The 17,785-nt window shown below is 39.8% G+C and overlaps 1 protein-coding gene across 1 annotated transcript in view; it reads left to right on the top strand.

The window, feature by feature from the left end:
• Nucleotides 1-17,785, top strand: part of chchd3a (coiled-coil-helix-coiled-coil-helix domain containing 3a) — a 90,309-nt gene that overhangs the window by 50,526 nt on the left and 21,998 nt on the right. Inside the window, exons 6-7 of the mRNA XM_084710855.1 lie at nt 2-85; nt 13,922-13,992. Coding sequence (XP_084566981.1) covers nt 2-85; nt 13,922-13,992 — 155 coding nt within the window. The remainder of the gene's footprint in view (nt 1; nt 86-13,921; nt 13,993-17,785) is intronic.

Raw genomic sequence — 17,785 nt, 5'->3', positions numbered from 1 at the left:
GGCCAAGCAGCTGGAGGCCAGAGAAGCAGACCTAAAGAAACAGGATGCTTTCTACAGAGAGCAGGTGGCCCGACTGGAGGAGAGGGTAAGACACACTTTGCATCACACACCAACATGAACAATGCTTCTATATGGACATTAAAGGGATTGTTGCGACTTCTTTTGAAGCGGGGTTGTTTGAGATCCTTATCCATAGTCAGTGTATTATCTAATTTCGATGGCAGTCCCCAGTTTGAAGAAGGAGCAGGAGTAATGGTGTAGGAGGCAAAGAACTTTTGTGGACACGGTCAGCAGCAAATGTATTTTAGACATCTAAAAAATGACCAGGCTGTAATACTGTCCCGTCTGGACTGTTGTCCCGCAGTATGGTCTATTGTCAAGATGGATAAGATTAAGAACTCACAAATGGCAGCGCATTGCGTTCTATTGTGGTTACAGAATGAATATTGTAGTGCCTAATTGTCTAGCTTGGTTATATGTTAAAAACAGATTACTCCATTCATTACTTGTGTTCATCAGAGGTATCTCTGTTGCAAAGGCTTTGTTTGGAAAAGGAATTATCATTCAGTATGGAGAGACATGACTTCTCTACCAGACATGCTGTAGGAGGAAATTTTAACTTGCCAAAAGCATGAACAAGCACAATCAAATGAATGAAATTCACTTCCTAGACATATCACAGGAGAAGCATTTAAATCAATGAATATCATCTATTTGGGCTTTGTATTGTTAGGAGCTTGTGTGTGTGTGTGCGTGTGCGTGTGTGTTTTCTAGTCTTTGTCCTGTACATTTTGTAATGTTATGTGCTATGATGCAAACTTTAGTACATTGTCATAATTTCAGCATTCTGTGGACCTCAGAAGAATATCTGCTCCAGTGCAGTAGCTAATGGGGATCATAATAAACTAAACTAAACTTCAAAATATCCAAAATATCCTTTTGATGTATAACCCAACTCACAAAACTAGGCTCTAATAGTTGCTCCAGAAATAAAGCTTATGATAATGGTTTATTTTCATGGTGTCACTAATAATGAGTGCAGCTTTTATAACACTTCACTGAGCTCAATTCCCAGGCAGAGATGGAGAAAATACACTTAAATTAATGGATTTCACTCAGATTCCTTGAATCAGAAAAATCTGCCCCCTGTGAGAGGGTAGTGGTCTCAACATAAGGACTGCAAGTACCAAAACAAGAGGCAGAGACCAAGTGATTACATAATTACTGTATGTAGAGCTGTATGTACTATTCTGTACACTACATGCTTATGGAAGTTGGTTCATTGCACACTGCTGTAGACTGACTTGCTTTCAATAAAACTGCTTTAAATGTTTTGTTCTCCTAATGACCAGACAAAACGCTTTGTTTTGCTCTACACATAGCAACAAAAATGATATTAAAAAAAAGATAAATAATAGAACAGAGCAAAGCCAAACCAAAGCACATCTAACGAAAATATCCTCCAGTGGAGGATACAGTATCCAAAAAGATAACTTTCTATTTTACAACAGAAGAGAAAGTAAAAACTAAAAGCTGCATTATACAGTCACCTCGCAAGGTGACATCATTGCTATTTTCAAGAACATACATCACGTACTGCAGCTGTAGTTCTTCTCCAGGGGGAAAGTTTTTATAACATACCTCTGTTAATGTATAATGCATGCACATACCAGTGCACAGAAAAACGAGTGCACACAGATTTGTGCAGACAAAGCAGCCAGCGTGCACAGTGAGGTTGGTCACCACCGGGCTCAGCCAAAATACAGTCACATTTGTTCTTTTTCTTCATCCCTCTGCCCCACTGTTTTTGTTATCATCCTTCAACTTAAACTCTGCACGCTTTCCTCAGTGTGGTGTGCATCGCTCTCTCTCGTCTTCTCTGCCTCTCCGTAATTGTCTCTCCACTGCTCTTTTGCTCTCTGCCTCTCTTTTTTTTTCTTTAATTCACCCTGCGCCTGAAGGATAAAAGGTTACATCTCATTCATCCCTGTGTGTGTCCTCCTGTCCCTGAAAATGACACTACCCCGATGTTCCTTGTCAAACCAGCATCCTATGGAGGGGGACAAGGGTCAGCTGCCGCGCTTAACCTACTTCAATTGGCAGCTCCATGCTGGTCCCAGTGAGAGATGCCTGCGAGGCAGAAACCAGGGTCAAATGCTCCGGTAAAGTGTGTTAAAAAGGACGCCTTCATGCTGCTCTCAAATCATAAGTGTATCTTAGGAAGGATACGATGCCCTATTTAATGTGCTTAAAATGATGCCTTCATACTGGGAAGGAGTTTGCTCCCCTTTGGAGGGTGCAAAAAGTCAAATGCCCTCTATAGTGCAAGCAAAATGGAAATTTCACACCATTGTGAAGCCAGATATTCACTGTGGAAGAAGGAGGCACCCTTATTCTTAGAAGAATAAGAACTCTTAGAAAATTTCTTAAGCTCCCATCAATACAAAAATGGCAAAATCTCACACACTCATTCTTCCCTCAGAAGGACCTCGGTGTCAAATAATTTTTCATTTTCAGAAGGGCTCAAATGTGATTTCTTGTTGGAAATATTTACTTGTGGACAAAATGCTAATCTCCCAATTAGATTCTGTCATGATACTTGTCCAATTGGATATGCATTGCAGTTCTACAGGTATTCAAGACTATGATTTATTGCAGGTTTTGTTTGCCTTTTTAACACTAGACCATGAGGAAAAAGTTGAATCATACACTTCTAGGGACTGTATATCATGACTTATATTACTGAAAACTGTGCACATCGCATGTCAGTCAGTCTGTCTGAGTTTTATTTCAGCAGCATCATTTCTAAACTGCATATAAAAGGGGTAGTTAAAATATTTTCAAAGTAACTGTTAACTGTTCTTGCTCAGAAAGAGGATGCTATGAGAAAATAATAAATTAAATAAGCTGTTAGGCCAAAACGAACAAAGCCCCTGGCTGTATTTTTAAACCCACTGGGAATTTTATGTTTGAGTTTTGACCCTTTGAGGTTGCTGTAGCCGATAAGTGTGGAGTGCTGAAGCCAAAGTAACAGACTGAGTTGGTGATGTGTCAACAACTTTTAGTTTGTTTCCACTGAGCATGAAATATATGTCTCAAAGTATAAGTACACATCACTTTGTGTTAAGTATATAAAGTAAACCGGATTGTTTGTTAAGATAATATTGCTGCAATTGCAATGCTAATTTCCATTAATGCATTACGAGTAATTCCCACTATATATTAGCATCAATCTAACAGGCTAATATAAAAAAGTGATCATTGTTACAGACATTAGTTTTAATATACTTTTTTCAGCATTTCTGAATGTTTTGCCGAGCTGATTAAACCAGTGGCACAACTGTAGCAATACACTTTTACAGTAAAAGTAATATTTTGAGTGTGGATTTGTTGGTTCCCATTACACACAAGACAATTCTCCCTTTGGTTCAATAAAGCTATCCCATTTTCCTTCCTTCACTGAGGATGAGTTCTTAAGCCAGTGAGTATTGAGTGGTGGTGGACTTCTGTCAGTAATTGAAAGTGCATTGGTCTGTACAGTCGTGGTTAGGTAACAGAGAGGACGCCATTTGCTGACGTCAAGGGAAGGTGTGAATTCATTGATGGATCATTTGCCAAGAAAATTAACTTTTTTCATTAGCAGGTTCATGGCGTGACAAAAGACCTAAAGATGTTGAATTAATATGAGGTATAGGTCTCTTGTTGGACTTGAACCTCACTGAACCAGTTGTATGTCTGAGCTTCTCTTTCATTTCCTCGGCTCGTGTTGCATTATTACATCTTTGGACAGTGTAGCTCTGCTGCGTCGCCCTGTAAAGGAGCAAATGTGAAGCTGATGGTCCCAACTAACACAGGCATTATCGACTTCATGCACTGGCCATCCATCAGCCATGTTGGCCTCTGGTCAATATTCCTTAGATCAAAGTGTCAACAAATCACCTTCACACCACAGAAAGAGACAGAAGATTGAGAGAGAGGGGAGGGGGGTGGGCGGGGTGTGGGTGTGATGGGGGGGCAGACAGAAAGGAAAGAGATATTGTATTTAAGACAGAAGCTGAAGGAAAAAGTAGACTAGAGCTTCAACACAAGAAAAGATTCTCACAAAAAAAAATTATGTTAAAGTGACATTTATGATTGATAGAGGATAAGAACAAGAAAAATACTAAAAGAAAGAGACAGAAAAGTGGTGCAGATAAAATGTCACTGAATGATAAAGAACAAGAGAGTATGGTAAAGAAAAGGTTGTAAAAGCACTACATCACTGAATAGTACAAAAAATAGAGAGAAACAGGGAACATGGGATGCAAAATGAAGTGTACACACTGGTTTATTTATTGATTTATGCACAAGAATTAAATGATAAACTAATTATATTTCACAAGCACTTTGTCCTCAAAATTTGCACACAAACCTCGCCATTTCAATTTGCAAATTCTATCAGGATTAATGGCCCGCGGAGACAAAACACAACAGAAGTGGCAACCATGTGTGCGTGTTGAGCGATGGTGTGTGATCCTGCGTGCAACCGAGGATCAATGGTGGGCATATTGCATGTTGTCTTACTGTGCAGCAAGCGGCTTGGGACTCCATAGGGGGTGCAGTTTGTTTGGACTGTGTTAATAATGTGCCTTCTTCTTGTTCTGGCCACAGTGGCCCGTTTTGCACTCAGTCCAGCCTCTCCTCGCTCCCCCCGTCTCCGTCACTCGACGTAAGCCCTGCAGTATACCAAACAAAATCATTTTTGACATGTTCTCTTCATGTGTACTCACTGCAAATCCTGCTTGGTTAATAGCCTGCACTCCAGATGAAGGAGCTCAATACAAATAGAAAGTACAGAGAACAAATTTTCAGGAAGATACACATACAGACAACTCAACTAGAAAACTAGAAAACAATAGATAAGCAGTCATGAACATATAGCAGAACCATTTCCACATAAAAATTAAAATTTTTATCACTACATATCGATTCGATCAAATATTTGAAATATCTACAAAAACGTACACTACCAATATTTCCAACAGCAAGTTGATACTCACACAGCTGCATTGCCTACATGTCCGTGACTTTTTTTTTTTTTTTACTGTGGTCAAAAGTAAATTAACTTGGATCCTATTGTGCTTAATGTCAGTAATATTAACTTTCCCCAGTTTCAAACATTTCATATTATATTCATGTAAGGTAAACGGTAATGTTTTCCAAAAATAAAAGCAGAAAGTGTGTATAAAATAAGTGATTTGGATGAATTTTTCATCGATTATGTCCTGTAAATGTTAAACACTATAATACATGTGGGCACAGAAACATGATTTAGTTTTGCAGCGTTAGTACTCAGTATTTGTTTTGATCACATGGCTGATTTGAATATTCATGCAACAGTGTGTGAAAAGAGAAATGCGCATGCTCTGTGTAAATGACAAATGCCGCGCTGCTCTTTTTATGGTTGCAAACCCTCCATTTTGCCAGTGAGAACACAGTAAATTTGATTTCTCGTCAGAGTGTACCGCTAGCTTAATATTATCTCCCGTCACGTTCTTCACCCTCCCTCCTTCTGCCCTCCGGCCCTCGTGTTACCTCAGGATTCCCCCAGCATCTTCACACACGCCAGCAGAAAGAGGCACCAGAAGAACGAGAGAGAAGAATATAAGTCTGATATATATTACACGTCTGTTCCAATCCAACATGGCCATTCATCAGAGAGGCTTCCAGTGACAGGCCATCACCAGGCTCCGAGGCAGCTCAGCCTGCTGCCTCTGCTGCTGCCGCTCATTGGGGCCACAGCTACCAAATAGCCCCTGAAAACAATATCTATATATTTATTACATTTTCACTCAATACCTGCCCTGCTGTAAAACAATCTCATATTTAACAATCAACTTGCCCATGTTTTTCTTCCCTTTTTTTTCCTCTACCATGTCTCTTTCCAGCCCCTCCTCCTCGCCACATCTGTCTCTCTATATCTCTTCTTTTTTTTTGAGTGGTGTTTTTTTTTCTTCATGCCTCAATTTCATTTTTTTTTTCAGAGATTTTTCTTCTCTTTTTTTCCCCTATCTTTCTTTTCGCCTTGTATATCGATGAAATTGGATTTTTCTGCTCTCCCATGGAGGACAATCACTGCGGCAATTGCCATCTCATAGCAAAGTTCCACAGCACTGTGAAAGGAAGACATACAGGAGGAAAGAGCATTAAAAAAACAGTAATAGCTTCTATCTCTCTATCTCTGTCACTGTGTCTGACTTGCTATCTTCATCTCTCCCTCTGTCTGTCATTTCTCTCACCCTCTCCCCTTCAGTCTTATGCCCTCTGTTCCTGTGTGGAGCGAAAATTTAAGCACATTTTGCTTGCGGTTAAACATTAAAATCCAGAAATTAAAACAGATGTTTCTTGCGTGTCTTGTTGCCTTATCGTAGCAGTAAAGATGTTTTAGCGTTTTCTCTCACCATGAAGCGATCAATGTAGTGCCTCTCTGGCTCTGCGAGTTGTATAACTGGAGTCACGGTAATCCAGAGTGAAGACATGACAGTGTGCTGCAGTGCTGAATTATTGTGTCTGAGACTGTTTGCTGTTATAGCCGCATGATGGGATTCGCAGGGATTTAACGGGAAGTCTTTTCAAGGAATGGTGATTTCACAACAACAGAGCCGCACATTCGTTTATGTTAAAAGACAGCAGTAACACTCCACAGGCTAAAATAGTAATGCTGAGATACAACTTTTTCAAATGTCAGCTTATAAAGCTCAGTCACAGAGATGTTGATTCGACTAAAGGTGAATTTCTAGGCCATAGTTATCGGTGGTATTTTAGTAGACTGCATTATGAAAGTTGTCTCTCTTTTCCTGTCCTCATGTATCGGAATGAGGATGGAATACATTTCACTTTGCCATGAAAGTTTTCCTGTTTTTTTTTTTTAATGTATCTAGAACATCTGGTGGTTTGCAAGAAAAATAATTTAAAGTTTTAAAACTTAAAATTGCTCATAAAAACACAAGGAATGGTTTGGCATTTTGGGGAATATGCTTGTATGCTTTCTTGCTGAGAGTTAGATAAGAAGATTGATCCCACTCTCACGTCTGTATCATAAATATGAATCTGCAGCCAGTAGCCGGTAAGCTTAGCTTAGCACAAAGACCGAAAACGGGGAAACTGCTTGGCTAGCTTTGTCCAAAGCTAACAAAATCCCTGAGTCTGCCAAGCAAACAGTGGACACTGCAGGAATTTACTGAACTTGGCCAAGAAATAATCGGGCACATAAGTCCCATTACACTACAGTGTGTTGTTTTTGGCTTAAATTTGACCACAGGACCTTTGTGATTATTCTCTCCAAACAATCAGTTTACTGACACATTGCACAGATGTTAGCTGTAAGCTAACTAGCATTGGACACACCAACCTTGTGTGTGGCAATGTGTCTGTTTTAGTTTGTGTAAAGCTCAGCCTCTGACTGACCTTTCAACTCACCAGGAACTCCAGTTTTTCCTGTTTTTTTCCTTCAGTCTCTTCTTTTTCCTCTCATCTCTGTCTGTGTATAAAGTAGATTTATAAAGCCCAAGGATAAGTACACCTTTTTTGCTCAAATGGAAATAATTTCAACTTGTACAAAGTCGTTGGATTCTATTTAAGATGTCTTTAGCACATGGACATGGATAGTCAGTGACACAGATGCATTTAGGGTGTGTCCGACTCCACTGCTAGTTAAAAGGTGCATAATCTGCAAAGTGAGCCGCAAAACTAAATGAATCAGAGAGTCATCCCTGATTCCCTTTAAAAGCCAGGTGTGCCTGCACCTGGTGCATTCCTATTTTAAATTTGGCAAGTTGGAGAAGTGAACAGTTCTCTACTGGGGAAACGGATCAGCTCGTGTGCGAACTCAAGGGATGATGGAATGACCCACTTGCCAAGAAACGCAGCACAGCAGTGACTTTGACAGCAATGGGAAGTGCATATGGACAGCTGGCATTAGTCTCTAAATCACCTGACATGAGACTACAGATGTCTGTTACAGCCTGGCGGGACAAGCAAAGTTTACAGTGGCATTCACCTTCGCTGAGGGACAGGAATGCGGTCCTTGGTCGGTGTGCCCTCTGTGTCCGCCGCCTCCCAATCATCTGTCCCATCAACAACTCTATTTGACAGCATATGCAATGATATGCACCATTGTGCTTCCCTGTGTGTATGGGTGCATTGTGAACCCACCATTGTACGTGCCACTTACTACCTGGATAATGCGCCTTTTAAACAGCACAGCTGACTTTAGACCAGGTTTTTGACGCACTCACTTTCTGCTGCCTCAAGTTGGAAATGCACCAACAATCCTCCTGACCACAGCTCATTTTAAGACCTATGCACCCATGCATCAGTCAGAAACTAGCAAAGACTGTTGCCCTGAGCTTCACACCACATGTAAGAGTAAACGTCTATAGTGTCAAGTTGTGCTGCTTTTGGTAAATTCACATCTGATCACTTTTCCGATGACTTTGTATGCAATCGTTCTCTGTTTGAAATCACGGTTTGAGGTAATGGAAGGCTTTGTCAAAAAGTACTTTTAGGAGTTCGAAATGTTCATGGCAAAGCTGGACAGTTCTAGTTTTATCAGTGCACCTCAACCCTAGAATGCTGTCTTGCCACTTCAGGCAAGTCTTAGTCAAGGCTGTGTCAATTCTGTGTATGCAGGACAGGCTCAAGAAGTGTTTACTAGCCTCTTTGCTCTCCTTATGAGCAAGTTGCAGTGAGTTGCACAGCAGAAGTCTCATTTTCTCCAGCTCTGCAGAACCGTAATGTTGTCCATGGTGGGGTTTCTCCCCATTTCGGCCCTCCTGCTCAGCAGCAGATAAGAGAAAGACGCCATCAGTACAGGGAGTTATTTGTTTTATTCATTAAAAATTGGAGGCTTTTTCCTCTAAATTGAGCTGGAGCCTGTGTTGGGGTGCAGCTTCAATCTTCTCCATATCGCTGCAGTGCATTAGCAGTAATGACTTAATTTGTCTATGACACCCCCCACCAGCATTTTGTTTGGCTCCAGATGAGCTAAAATCCTAGTGGAAAGCAAATAGAGTAAATAGGGTGCGAATAAACAGAAACACTGTTTTAGAGGTATATACTTGATTGCACATGCGGTATACCCAGTACCAGGTTCTTGTAGAGTCACAATTCTTTTTCACAGGTTGACAAAGATTTGGTCGATCGCAAACAAAGTTGTGTCCTGCAGCTTCTAAAAAGATTTTTATATTAGTCCAGGGAGGAGTACTTTCAGCCAAACCAAGCTCATTTTTTGGGCTAACAAAAGGTCAGGGCTACTCTTCAAATCAGTTGGGGCAACAGCTGGAAATCACAATTTGAGACCACTCAGTAATCACACAAATTACACTCCTCTCTGCCTGGTGGCGAGCGAGTGTGTGCGACTGTGTGTGCAACTGTTTATATCCAGCCACCGGGGTTTGTGTACACGCTTCTGGCAGCATGTCCACACGTCTACCCATGCTGTGTGTGTTAGTACCTACTGTGTGTAGGTGTCAGCGTGAATGCACATGCATTGTTTGTGTGAGTGTGCTTGTATTGTAAGTGGTCCTGCAATCATTGTCACACATGGCCTTTTGTCCTCCCTGGTGGATTAGTGTGCTGATTAGTGCCAGCTCTGCCATTTAGCCAGGTATTATTACCTCATACTTAGTATTCTAGACAGAGACCCAAATCCAGCTCCTTCTGACTCTCTCTTTCTCTTCCAATGGCTCAATCTCAGCACCCAGGAGAAGTCTTATTCTTGCCTCTTTAGCAGCCCAAAAATCTCTTTTTAGTCGTTTTATCTGTGAATAAGCTTCTCTTTTAAATCCTTTTCCTTAGCTCTTGACAGTTTCTTTGTCTGCACTGAAAACCACTTGATTCAAGGCCAAGAGGGCACAGATACAGCATGAGCTTACAAGTTAACTCTTAAACTTTGGGCATACTTCTCTATAGTGTTTTACATACAAACTAATGTCTGCCTGAGGGGCAAGTGCAGTGAGTTGGTAGTTTACAGACCCCTTTTTTCACGTTTTATTTTTTTTATATACAGTTCAGGAAGGAACTTTTTTATGCTATCAGTCTTTCCAATAATGACTGTGAAAACAAGTTTATTGTAAACACCATGTATTACGTAACATTATACTATACTGAACATTTATCTTCATCATAAACAAGATTTCCTAGAGTACATGGAATAAATACTCATGGGACATGGAAGCTTACATAGACATAAATCATTTCCAATCAATTAAATTTGACATATGTGGACTCATTGTGATCAAAAGAAATCAAATGCATCTATTAAATTTGACTTTTAACAGCAAACGGTCTGAATACCGGGTTTATTGTTCATGTTTTTCTTCACTTGCCCAGTCGGGCAAATGGGTCAGAAATCTTCTTGGTCAAAGTCAATTTGCCATACTTGCCATTGTACAGATTTGTTTATTAGCAGTTATAAAAGGACAGCAAAGACAAAAGTTGAATGTCTATTTTGATTTAGGGCTGTAATGTCTATAAAATGTCCATCCCAGTTTCCTGCAGTCCAAGATGATGTTTTGAAATGTCTTGTTTTGTCAGTCCAAAACCTGAACATATCATGTTCAGATTAATATGATAATAAATATAGAAAAGCAGCAAATCTCCATGTTTGAGAGGCTGAGGCAAGGCAAATAACTTTAACGATTAATTGAACAGCAGATGGTTTAGTTCTTTTTTTTAACACTTGCCAGGTAGGGAAAGTCAGTTGCCAGATGTACTTGCCTGATGTGGCACTTTACTTGACCCGTGCAAGAAGGCAATCTTAAGGGGTTAAGAGGGGTTGTTAAACTGAAAACAAATTTTGACAGTCATTTTAAACCTCCTGCAGAATTATCCATGGGACATGTGACCCATGGGACATGTGACCCTACATAGGCATAAATCATATCCAATCAATGAAGTTTGACATGTGGACTTGAGACATCTCAAAAATGATCAAAAGAAAGAAATGCATCTATTAAATTTGAATTGTCATAACAAGGGCCTCAGTGTATGTAAATGAGGCAGTTTTTGTTTCAGTTCCATACATATACTTACTATCACCATGTATCAATAAATCAAATACTGCAATAAAAAAATGTCTCAATACAGTACCATGTTAGGTATGTGAATGATTAATCATTAATCAGTAAACTACCATTTAGAATTTAACTGATTAAGAATGTATCAATTGACAATTTATCAGGAGTCTTTAAATGGCAGTAATTGCACCTCATTTTAAATTGTTTTTCTTGCACAGCCAGGTGCTAAATCAGGAGGCTTAAACTTGAAATGAGGAAAAAAGAAACAAACAGGAAAAAAAATTAAAATGTCAGTGTTATCAGCTATTGGTTAAAAACATTTGCAAACCTATACCGAACTGGATTTACTGGATTTTTTCAAATGTCATTTTTCTTTGGTTTTTAATATCACACTAAATATCGTATTGTGGACTCGTCTCAGAGGTTTTTTTTGTAACCTGAGTTTTTGGTACTGTTACATCCCTGTGATGTTATGAAGAGTCTGCACATGGATGTCAAAAATAACTTCTAAATGATGTCTGTAACTCTGCAGAATGTGAAAAAGTGGAGGACTCCAAATCCATTGCAAACCCTCACAGTAAGAGTCCATCCAAATGAAGAGGACTCAAATCTGTATCAGACCTTTTGTCAGCGTTGTCATGTCTCATCTTCTTTTAGCTCTACAACACATGACTATTGATCTTTTCAGCAGCGCAGTTCATTCCTATTGATCTTTTCTGAACTATGATGAATGTCTTCCCTGCCGGGAGGTTAAGTTGGGGCAAATGGGACCATTTGAGGCTCACATTTGTCACATTTCTACTGTAATATATGCAAGATGATTTAAGTGTTTCTTGGGAATGTAACAAATTCTCAGCCTAAGGTTATGGTCAAGATTGGAGAGAAGTTTTAGTTATAAAACACCACTGTTAACCCTTGTTAAAGTCTTTGTTAAAAGAATCAACCTGCAAGACCAGGTTGTTCAGAGAGATCTTTAACTCAACACTACATCATACAGTGCTGATTGTGTAGCTCAACATTAATCCAACAGGAAATGGCACAAAACCTCTAATCTGTTTGATGTGTCATGGAAAAACTTTTGTACTCCTGTGAACTACGCTTTTTGGTGAAAGTGTAAGAATTACTATTATTAAATTGGAGCCCTTCACAGGAAAACATTAGCATGAGTAGACCTTGTCTAATGTGGGTGAAACCTCATACCTGTTCTTCAGCCAATCAGTTGGTGAACTACTGCACTTAGTGTTCTCTACCTGGAAGCATAAATGGATGCTAATCAAAGATACACAGTGTTTCCAAGAAAATTAATTCTTGCAGTTTGACCATTTCTTTTTCACACGTAGCTGTATTGTTACCTTCAAACCATGTGTATCAAGTAACTTTGGCATCACATACAGCAGCAACACACACACACGCAAACAAAGCTAACGTAGCTTGCACTGCGGTATAAACTTACACAAAAAGCAACATGACTAAACAGTTACCAACATCCAGCCTAATATGGCTTCAAAGGAGGCTTAATATTAACTCAGTCTCTCCTTACTGTCACTATTACAACATTAGTCCAACACATCTGAGTCTGTGGGAGTAGACACATTAGCAGCAACATGCTAACACCAAATTCAACAGGACAACCTACAAAATAAGCATTAAAATAACATAAAACATGTCAAAACTTACAGCTTTCGAGTTTACAGTCAGGTCACAGAAGGCCGGTATTGATTTATCATTCAGCTTGAACTGTTACGGGTTGACCCTTATTGATAAAGTAGTCCAACTTTGTAAAATCAACACATTTGATCATCAAAAATAAACCTTAGCCCTTCAGCTCTGCTGTCCTCTAACACTGGTAGGCACTATAGCAATTTGTGCCAGTACCTTTACATTGTGTCACTTTGTTTGGAGCCGAGTAAATATTCAGTAAATAGCGTGTCACTCAAATACAACAGCTCCGCCCCATGACAATAATGGATTAAGAAGCTCTCCTTTTTAAAGTAAAACCAGTAACTGTCTGACCAATGAGAAAATGTTTTGACAAGAGCATAACGACCAACCGACCATAAGCTGTCAGCCCTACCTCAAATGACTCTCTATCAAGCCGTCCATCACACTTTACAACCTCTCGCCATTTGATCATAAATGTGCAGAACAGCCGCCAAGGGCTGACAAAACAGATTTTCCACGAGTGGCATAAATGGTATAGGAGCTCGGTTCTATGGCCGTGTTTGAGGAGGTAATTCAGGTTGAGGGCTCCTGCTATGGCTTCGTTTGCTATGGGTCACCGGGGGATTATGACCGGTGGTCTGTACCTTGTTGACTAGCGACCCTCTGACCCTGAAGGATTGCTGCCTGTTATTACAGCAGTAGTTTATCAGAGGATAAGCACAAACACACACCTATAATTCACACTCTCCCACAGAGCATGGTCCACAACTACACATGCACAAAACAAAATAGAAAGATGTGATTTTTTTTCATCATTGCAGACTTTACATTTACGAACATACTCCCCACTTATAACCTATATACATAACAGATGACAAAGTTAGCCTCAATGTTGTGGACAATAAGCCCAACTGGTAATAGAGCTGTGCCCTTAATATCCCCCTCCATTAAGTTTTAATGGAGTTTGAGTGGTGGTAGATGAGGCAGGGCTGTGTAGGCTCAGCTGCACTGTACTAGACCATATCAGATCTGAACAGTTAAGAGGCGTCACTTTGCTGAAATGTTGCCTTTCACCTAAATAGCTTCAACCTAAAAGCTGGGAAGATGCGAATAATTTGGGTGGACTATTTTCTATGAGAGATTGCAATCGCATTTTCATGCATTTGTCTCACTCACAGGCTTCTCTCCCTGTCTCTCTGCAGAGCGCACAGTTCTACAAGGTCACCACAGAGAACTACCATAAAGCTGCCGACCAAGTGAATGCCAAGTTCAGGTATGTTTAGATGCAGTCAATTCAAAGAGATCAAAGACTTTAAATCTTTTTTTTTTTTTTTTTTTTTTTTTTTTACCAATTTTTAAACCTATTCTTAATGATTACCTCAAAAAATAGACCTTTTGGTTTTGTTTTCTTGTTTCTTTTAAATTACTTTTCCAGGTAAGTAGGGTGCATAAGACTGTCATTACACTGTCATAACCATGACAGTAACATGACTGTTGGCTGTATTATATAACATTACATTATACTGTTACATGTAGTTGGTTTTGTTTTTTTGTCTTGAATATCTTGCTTGACCTCATGTAAAGTGTTCGTTGTGGACTTGTCATAAGGATGTTATTAGTTTTTATTACATTGTACACTTTTGTAACAGCATCATGAATAATTTCCTGGACTTCAACTACAGTACCAGGGTGCTTTAAATTATAGTTACCTGATGGACTGATAGCAATGATATTAACAGGTTATGTTGTCTTGGTTGATTTTTGTTATAACAAAGATATCTCAAACAATGTCAGCTTTGCATTTACAATCATTCAATGAAGCTTAACAATAGCCATAACAACTCTTGCATGTTCATTATAGGTGTCATGATATTTTTATAACAGTGTAATGACAGTCTTATGCACACCCTTCAAATAAGTGTTGCCCTTTTCCACAAAAATGCCTGTTTTGGTTGGCATAATATTGTATAGTAGGTGTTTATTTTATGATGTTGGTAAGCTTCATGTGTGTTTTCTAAAATTATGTATCCACTGAGGATTAGAAGTCCATGTGGGCCAGTGAACACACTATTGAATTATGCTAACCACACTCTAACCTATGTCTTTCAATCAGTACCCCATTAGCTCGTCCCATTAGCTGATGTTGATGATGTGGTTCACTGATAAGCCTGATAGCATGCTGATGATAGCTGACTGGGCTTTTCTTGTGCTCTTTTAGTTTTTCAGTGTTAGAAGAGTATCATGTGTTGTGTGAAACTTTATCCTCAACCAGACCGATGTCAAACAGGATTATCAAATAATTTGTAGCAGTTTATAACATGGGTAGTGTTTCTATAAGATAACCCCTGTGCTGCAGAGAGGAGGTCTACATTGGCTTCCACATATCACCACAATATCACAACCTACTGATCATTAGTCTTGAAAGAAATTTTTCGGCATCTAGTGCTTTAGTGCATATGGTCCTCAAAATACAAAACATTTTGAAGGGAAAATAGGCCTATATTAAGAGGTACAGTACAGCGCTGCAGCATCAGTATCTGATTTAGTAAACAGTTTTATTATTGCTGCCAGAAATAAGTGTAAAACCTTGAAAACCCTCTCTTTATGAAACCAAACAAATGTTTGGTTGTTAAAGGTCACTGTGACTTCATCAATCCCGCTGTTGGATGCAAAATCTCAGGAGTGCTTGGAGGGAATGTCTTCAAATTTGGTACAAGTGTCCTCTTGGACTCAAGGATGAACTAATCATATTTTGGTGTCAATGGTCATTGTGACCTCACAAAACATGTTTTTGATCATAACTCAAGACTTCATATGCTGACTATGACAAAATTAGCACAAATGTCTAATGGGATACTATCAGTGCTGGAGAGTAAAAAGAAATCTCACGTTGCCCTATTGACACTAGTATTCACCTTTGAGCTCGACATAATGTTACAGCCACAGCTCACAGTTAAAAGAACAGTTACGTCATTGAAGCTATTAACAGAGGAGGTAATATTAAGCGTCCAAGCAGTCATGGATGTAGCACATATCCGACACATATATGTAACTCAAGAAGATGCAGAATCCCTCCCCATCCGTGTTCCATCTGTCTCCTTAATAAGAGGCCATTAGGCTCCATAGTAATGTAGAGAAAGTGGATGAGGAGCCTGCGGGAGGTGGGGCAAGAATGGGGCCTGGCTCTGAGCTCTCCTCCAGGGAGGCTAGGCTAATTGTGTTAGCTTGTCATTAGCCAGCGCTAACACTGGGATCATTGTCTCCCTGAGAAATGCTGGAAACTGATTAGCCTAGCCCACCGGGGGTTTAGCGCTAGACTCGTGGAAGCCGGAGCTCAGACTTCCCAAATCACATTAAAGGGAAAAAAAGATCCACTGGAATAACATTAGTGCCAAATGACAGTGCTAACTGCAAGCGAACGACGGGCTAACGTGCGGGCAGTCATGTGACTGGGGCCTTTGCATGAAGAGCAGTGATTGGCTGATTGGATTATAGGAGGTGCATTAGCAGCGTTGTGACAGGGTTTAGTATCTCTGCATGTATGTGTGTGTTTGAGCTAATGAAATGGCGGGAAGGTCTGGTGTTACAAGGCAGGGGCAAAGATGCATTGAGGGGATCAGAGCTGAAGGTTAATTGGATTTAACAGGGCGTGTTTGGCCCATCCTTGTTTATGTGTGTAAGTTCAAGCATGATGGTGTATGTTTGTTTGCACTCATATGTTTGAACATCTTTTGTAAAACATAACGCGTGCGCCTTTCGTCAAAGCTCTCTGCCTCTTCCTCTCTCTCTTATGACAGAGACCCTACAGAGATAAGATGCTATCTGTGGCCTCTGTTGAATAATAAAAGGAAATATTTTTTGTCTCTCACAGGCTTTTGATTTCCTCAAAGTTGAAAATGTCCCCCAGAGATTAAAAAAAGAAAAAAGAAAGAAAAGCCAGGGCCTTATCCATACTTGATAGAATTAACATTTGATATGTTAATGTGAGGATGTTATAAAGTGTGAGAGATGACATCTTTCTTATTAGAATGTCTTCATTTCCCCACTCTAGCTCATGTCAGTGCCACTGTAAAGAGAGTGATAGTACTCCAGGGATTGATTAGTGTTAGGGCTTATATTAGGCTACAGTTCATTATAGTGGAGAAGAAGATGTGTGGGACCAGAGTAGGCTGTCTGTCAGGGGTTATAGCATCCATGTATGTGCTTTTGGAACTTTTAATCAGGACTTTGGCAATGATGGAATTCCCCCTGTAGTTATTTAGGTTGGCTCAACAGCTTGGTACATAGTATTACCGACGATCTTTTGTTTGGCTTTGCAAATTGCTTCATTTATCATAAATGCTGAAATTTGGTGCCATAACACAAAGTGCATTGTTGTCTGTGGACCTCACCTCACTGCCCAGTGTGTGACTTTAAAAGCTAGCTGTTGAGTGTTATATATTTGGCTTCAAATGAGGCTTCACATTTCCAGTTTTTCTTAACTGTCCCTCAGTATTACAACAGTAGTCCAACATCACCTCAACTTGTGGTAGTAGCCACACTAGCGGTGCAACATGCAAACACCAGTTAAGATAAGATAAGATATTCCTTTATTAGTCCCACAGTGGGGAAATTTTCAGTTAACCTGTGTTAACCTGTGAATTAACCCCTTGGACATCATAAAACATGACATAACAAACAGCTGGGGTTGATCCATCCCTGAGGTTGAACTGTTACTGGCTCTTGTATTGCTTGTCAAAGTTTCTGAAGCACCGGCTTGTTCGTATAACACTTACTGAAGTATATGCATCATAGCTGTATGAAGCACCTGCTCTTATGCTCAGTAACAGTCAATTTGGGAAATGATTTGAAACAGAATCGTGAGTACATAAATCAGGACAAGACATTTTTAGCAAAAGATGAGTCAACTAAATTACACTGCGATGATTTCACTTATCTGTCACCCTCTTCAATGTGTCTCCCTCGTATCAGTAATAGTCTTGCCTTTTTTGGGCAAATTTACTTTCATTATGGTTTTGAGCTATAAACAAGTTAGCCATGCTATTTATCAGCAAGTAGCCAGTGTG

Source organism: Lutjanus erythropterus, chromosome 22, assembly GCF_056507025.1.
Source record: "Lutjanus erythropterus isolate fLutEry1 chromosome 22, fLutEry1.hap2, whole genome shotgun sequence".
Classification (NCBI taxonomy): Eukaryota; Metazoa; Chordata; class Actinopteri; order Lutjaniformes; family Lutjanidae; genus Lutjanus; species Lutjanus erythropterus.
This window is presented reverse-complemented; position numbering and strand designations above follow the sequence as displayed.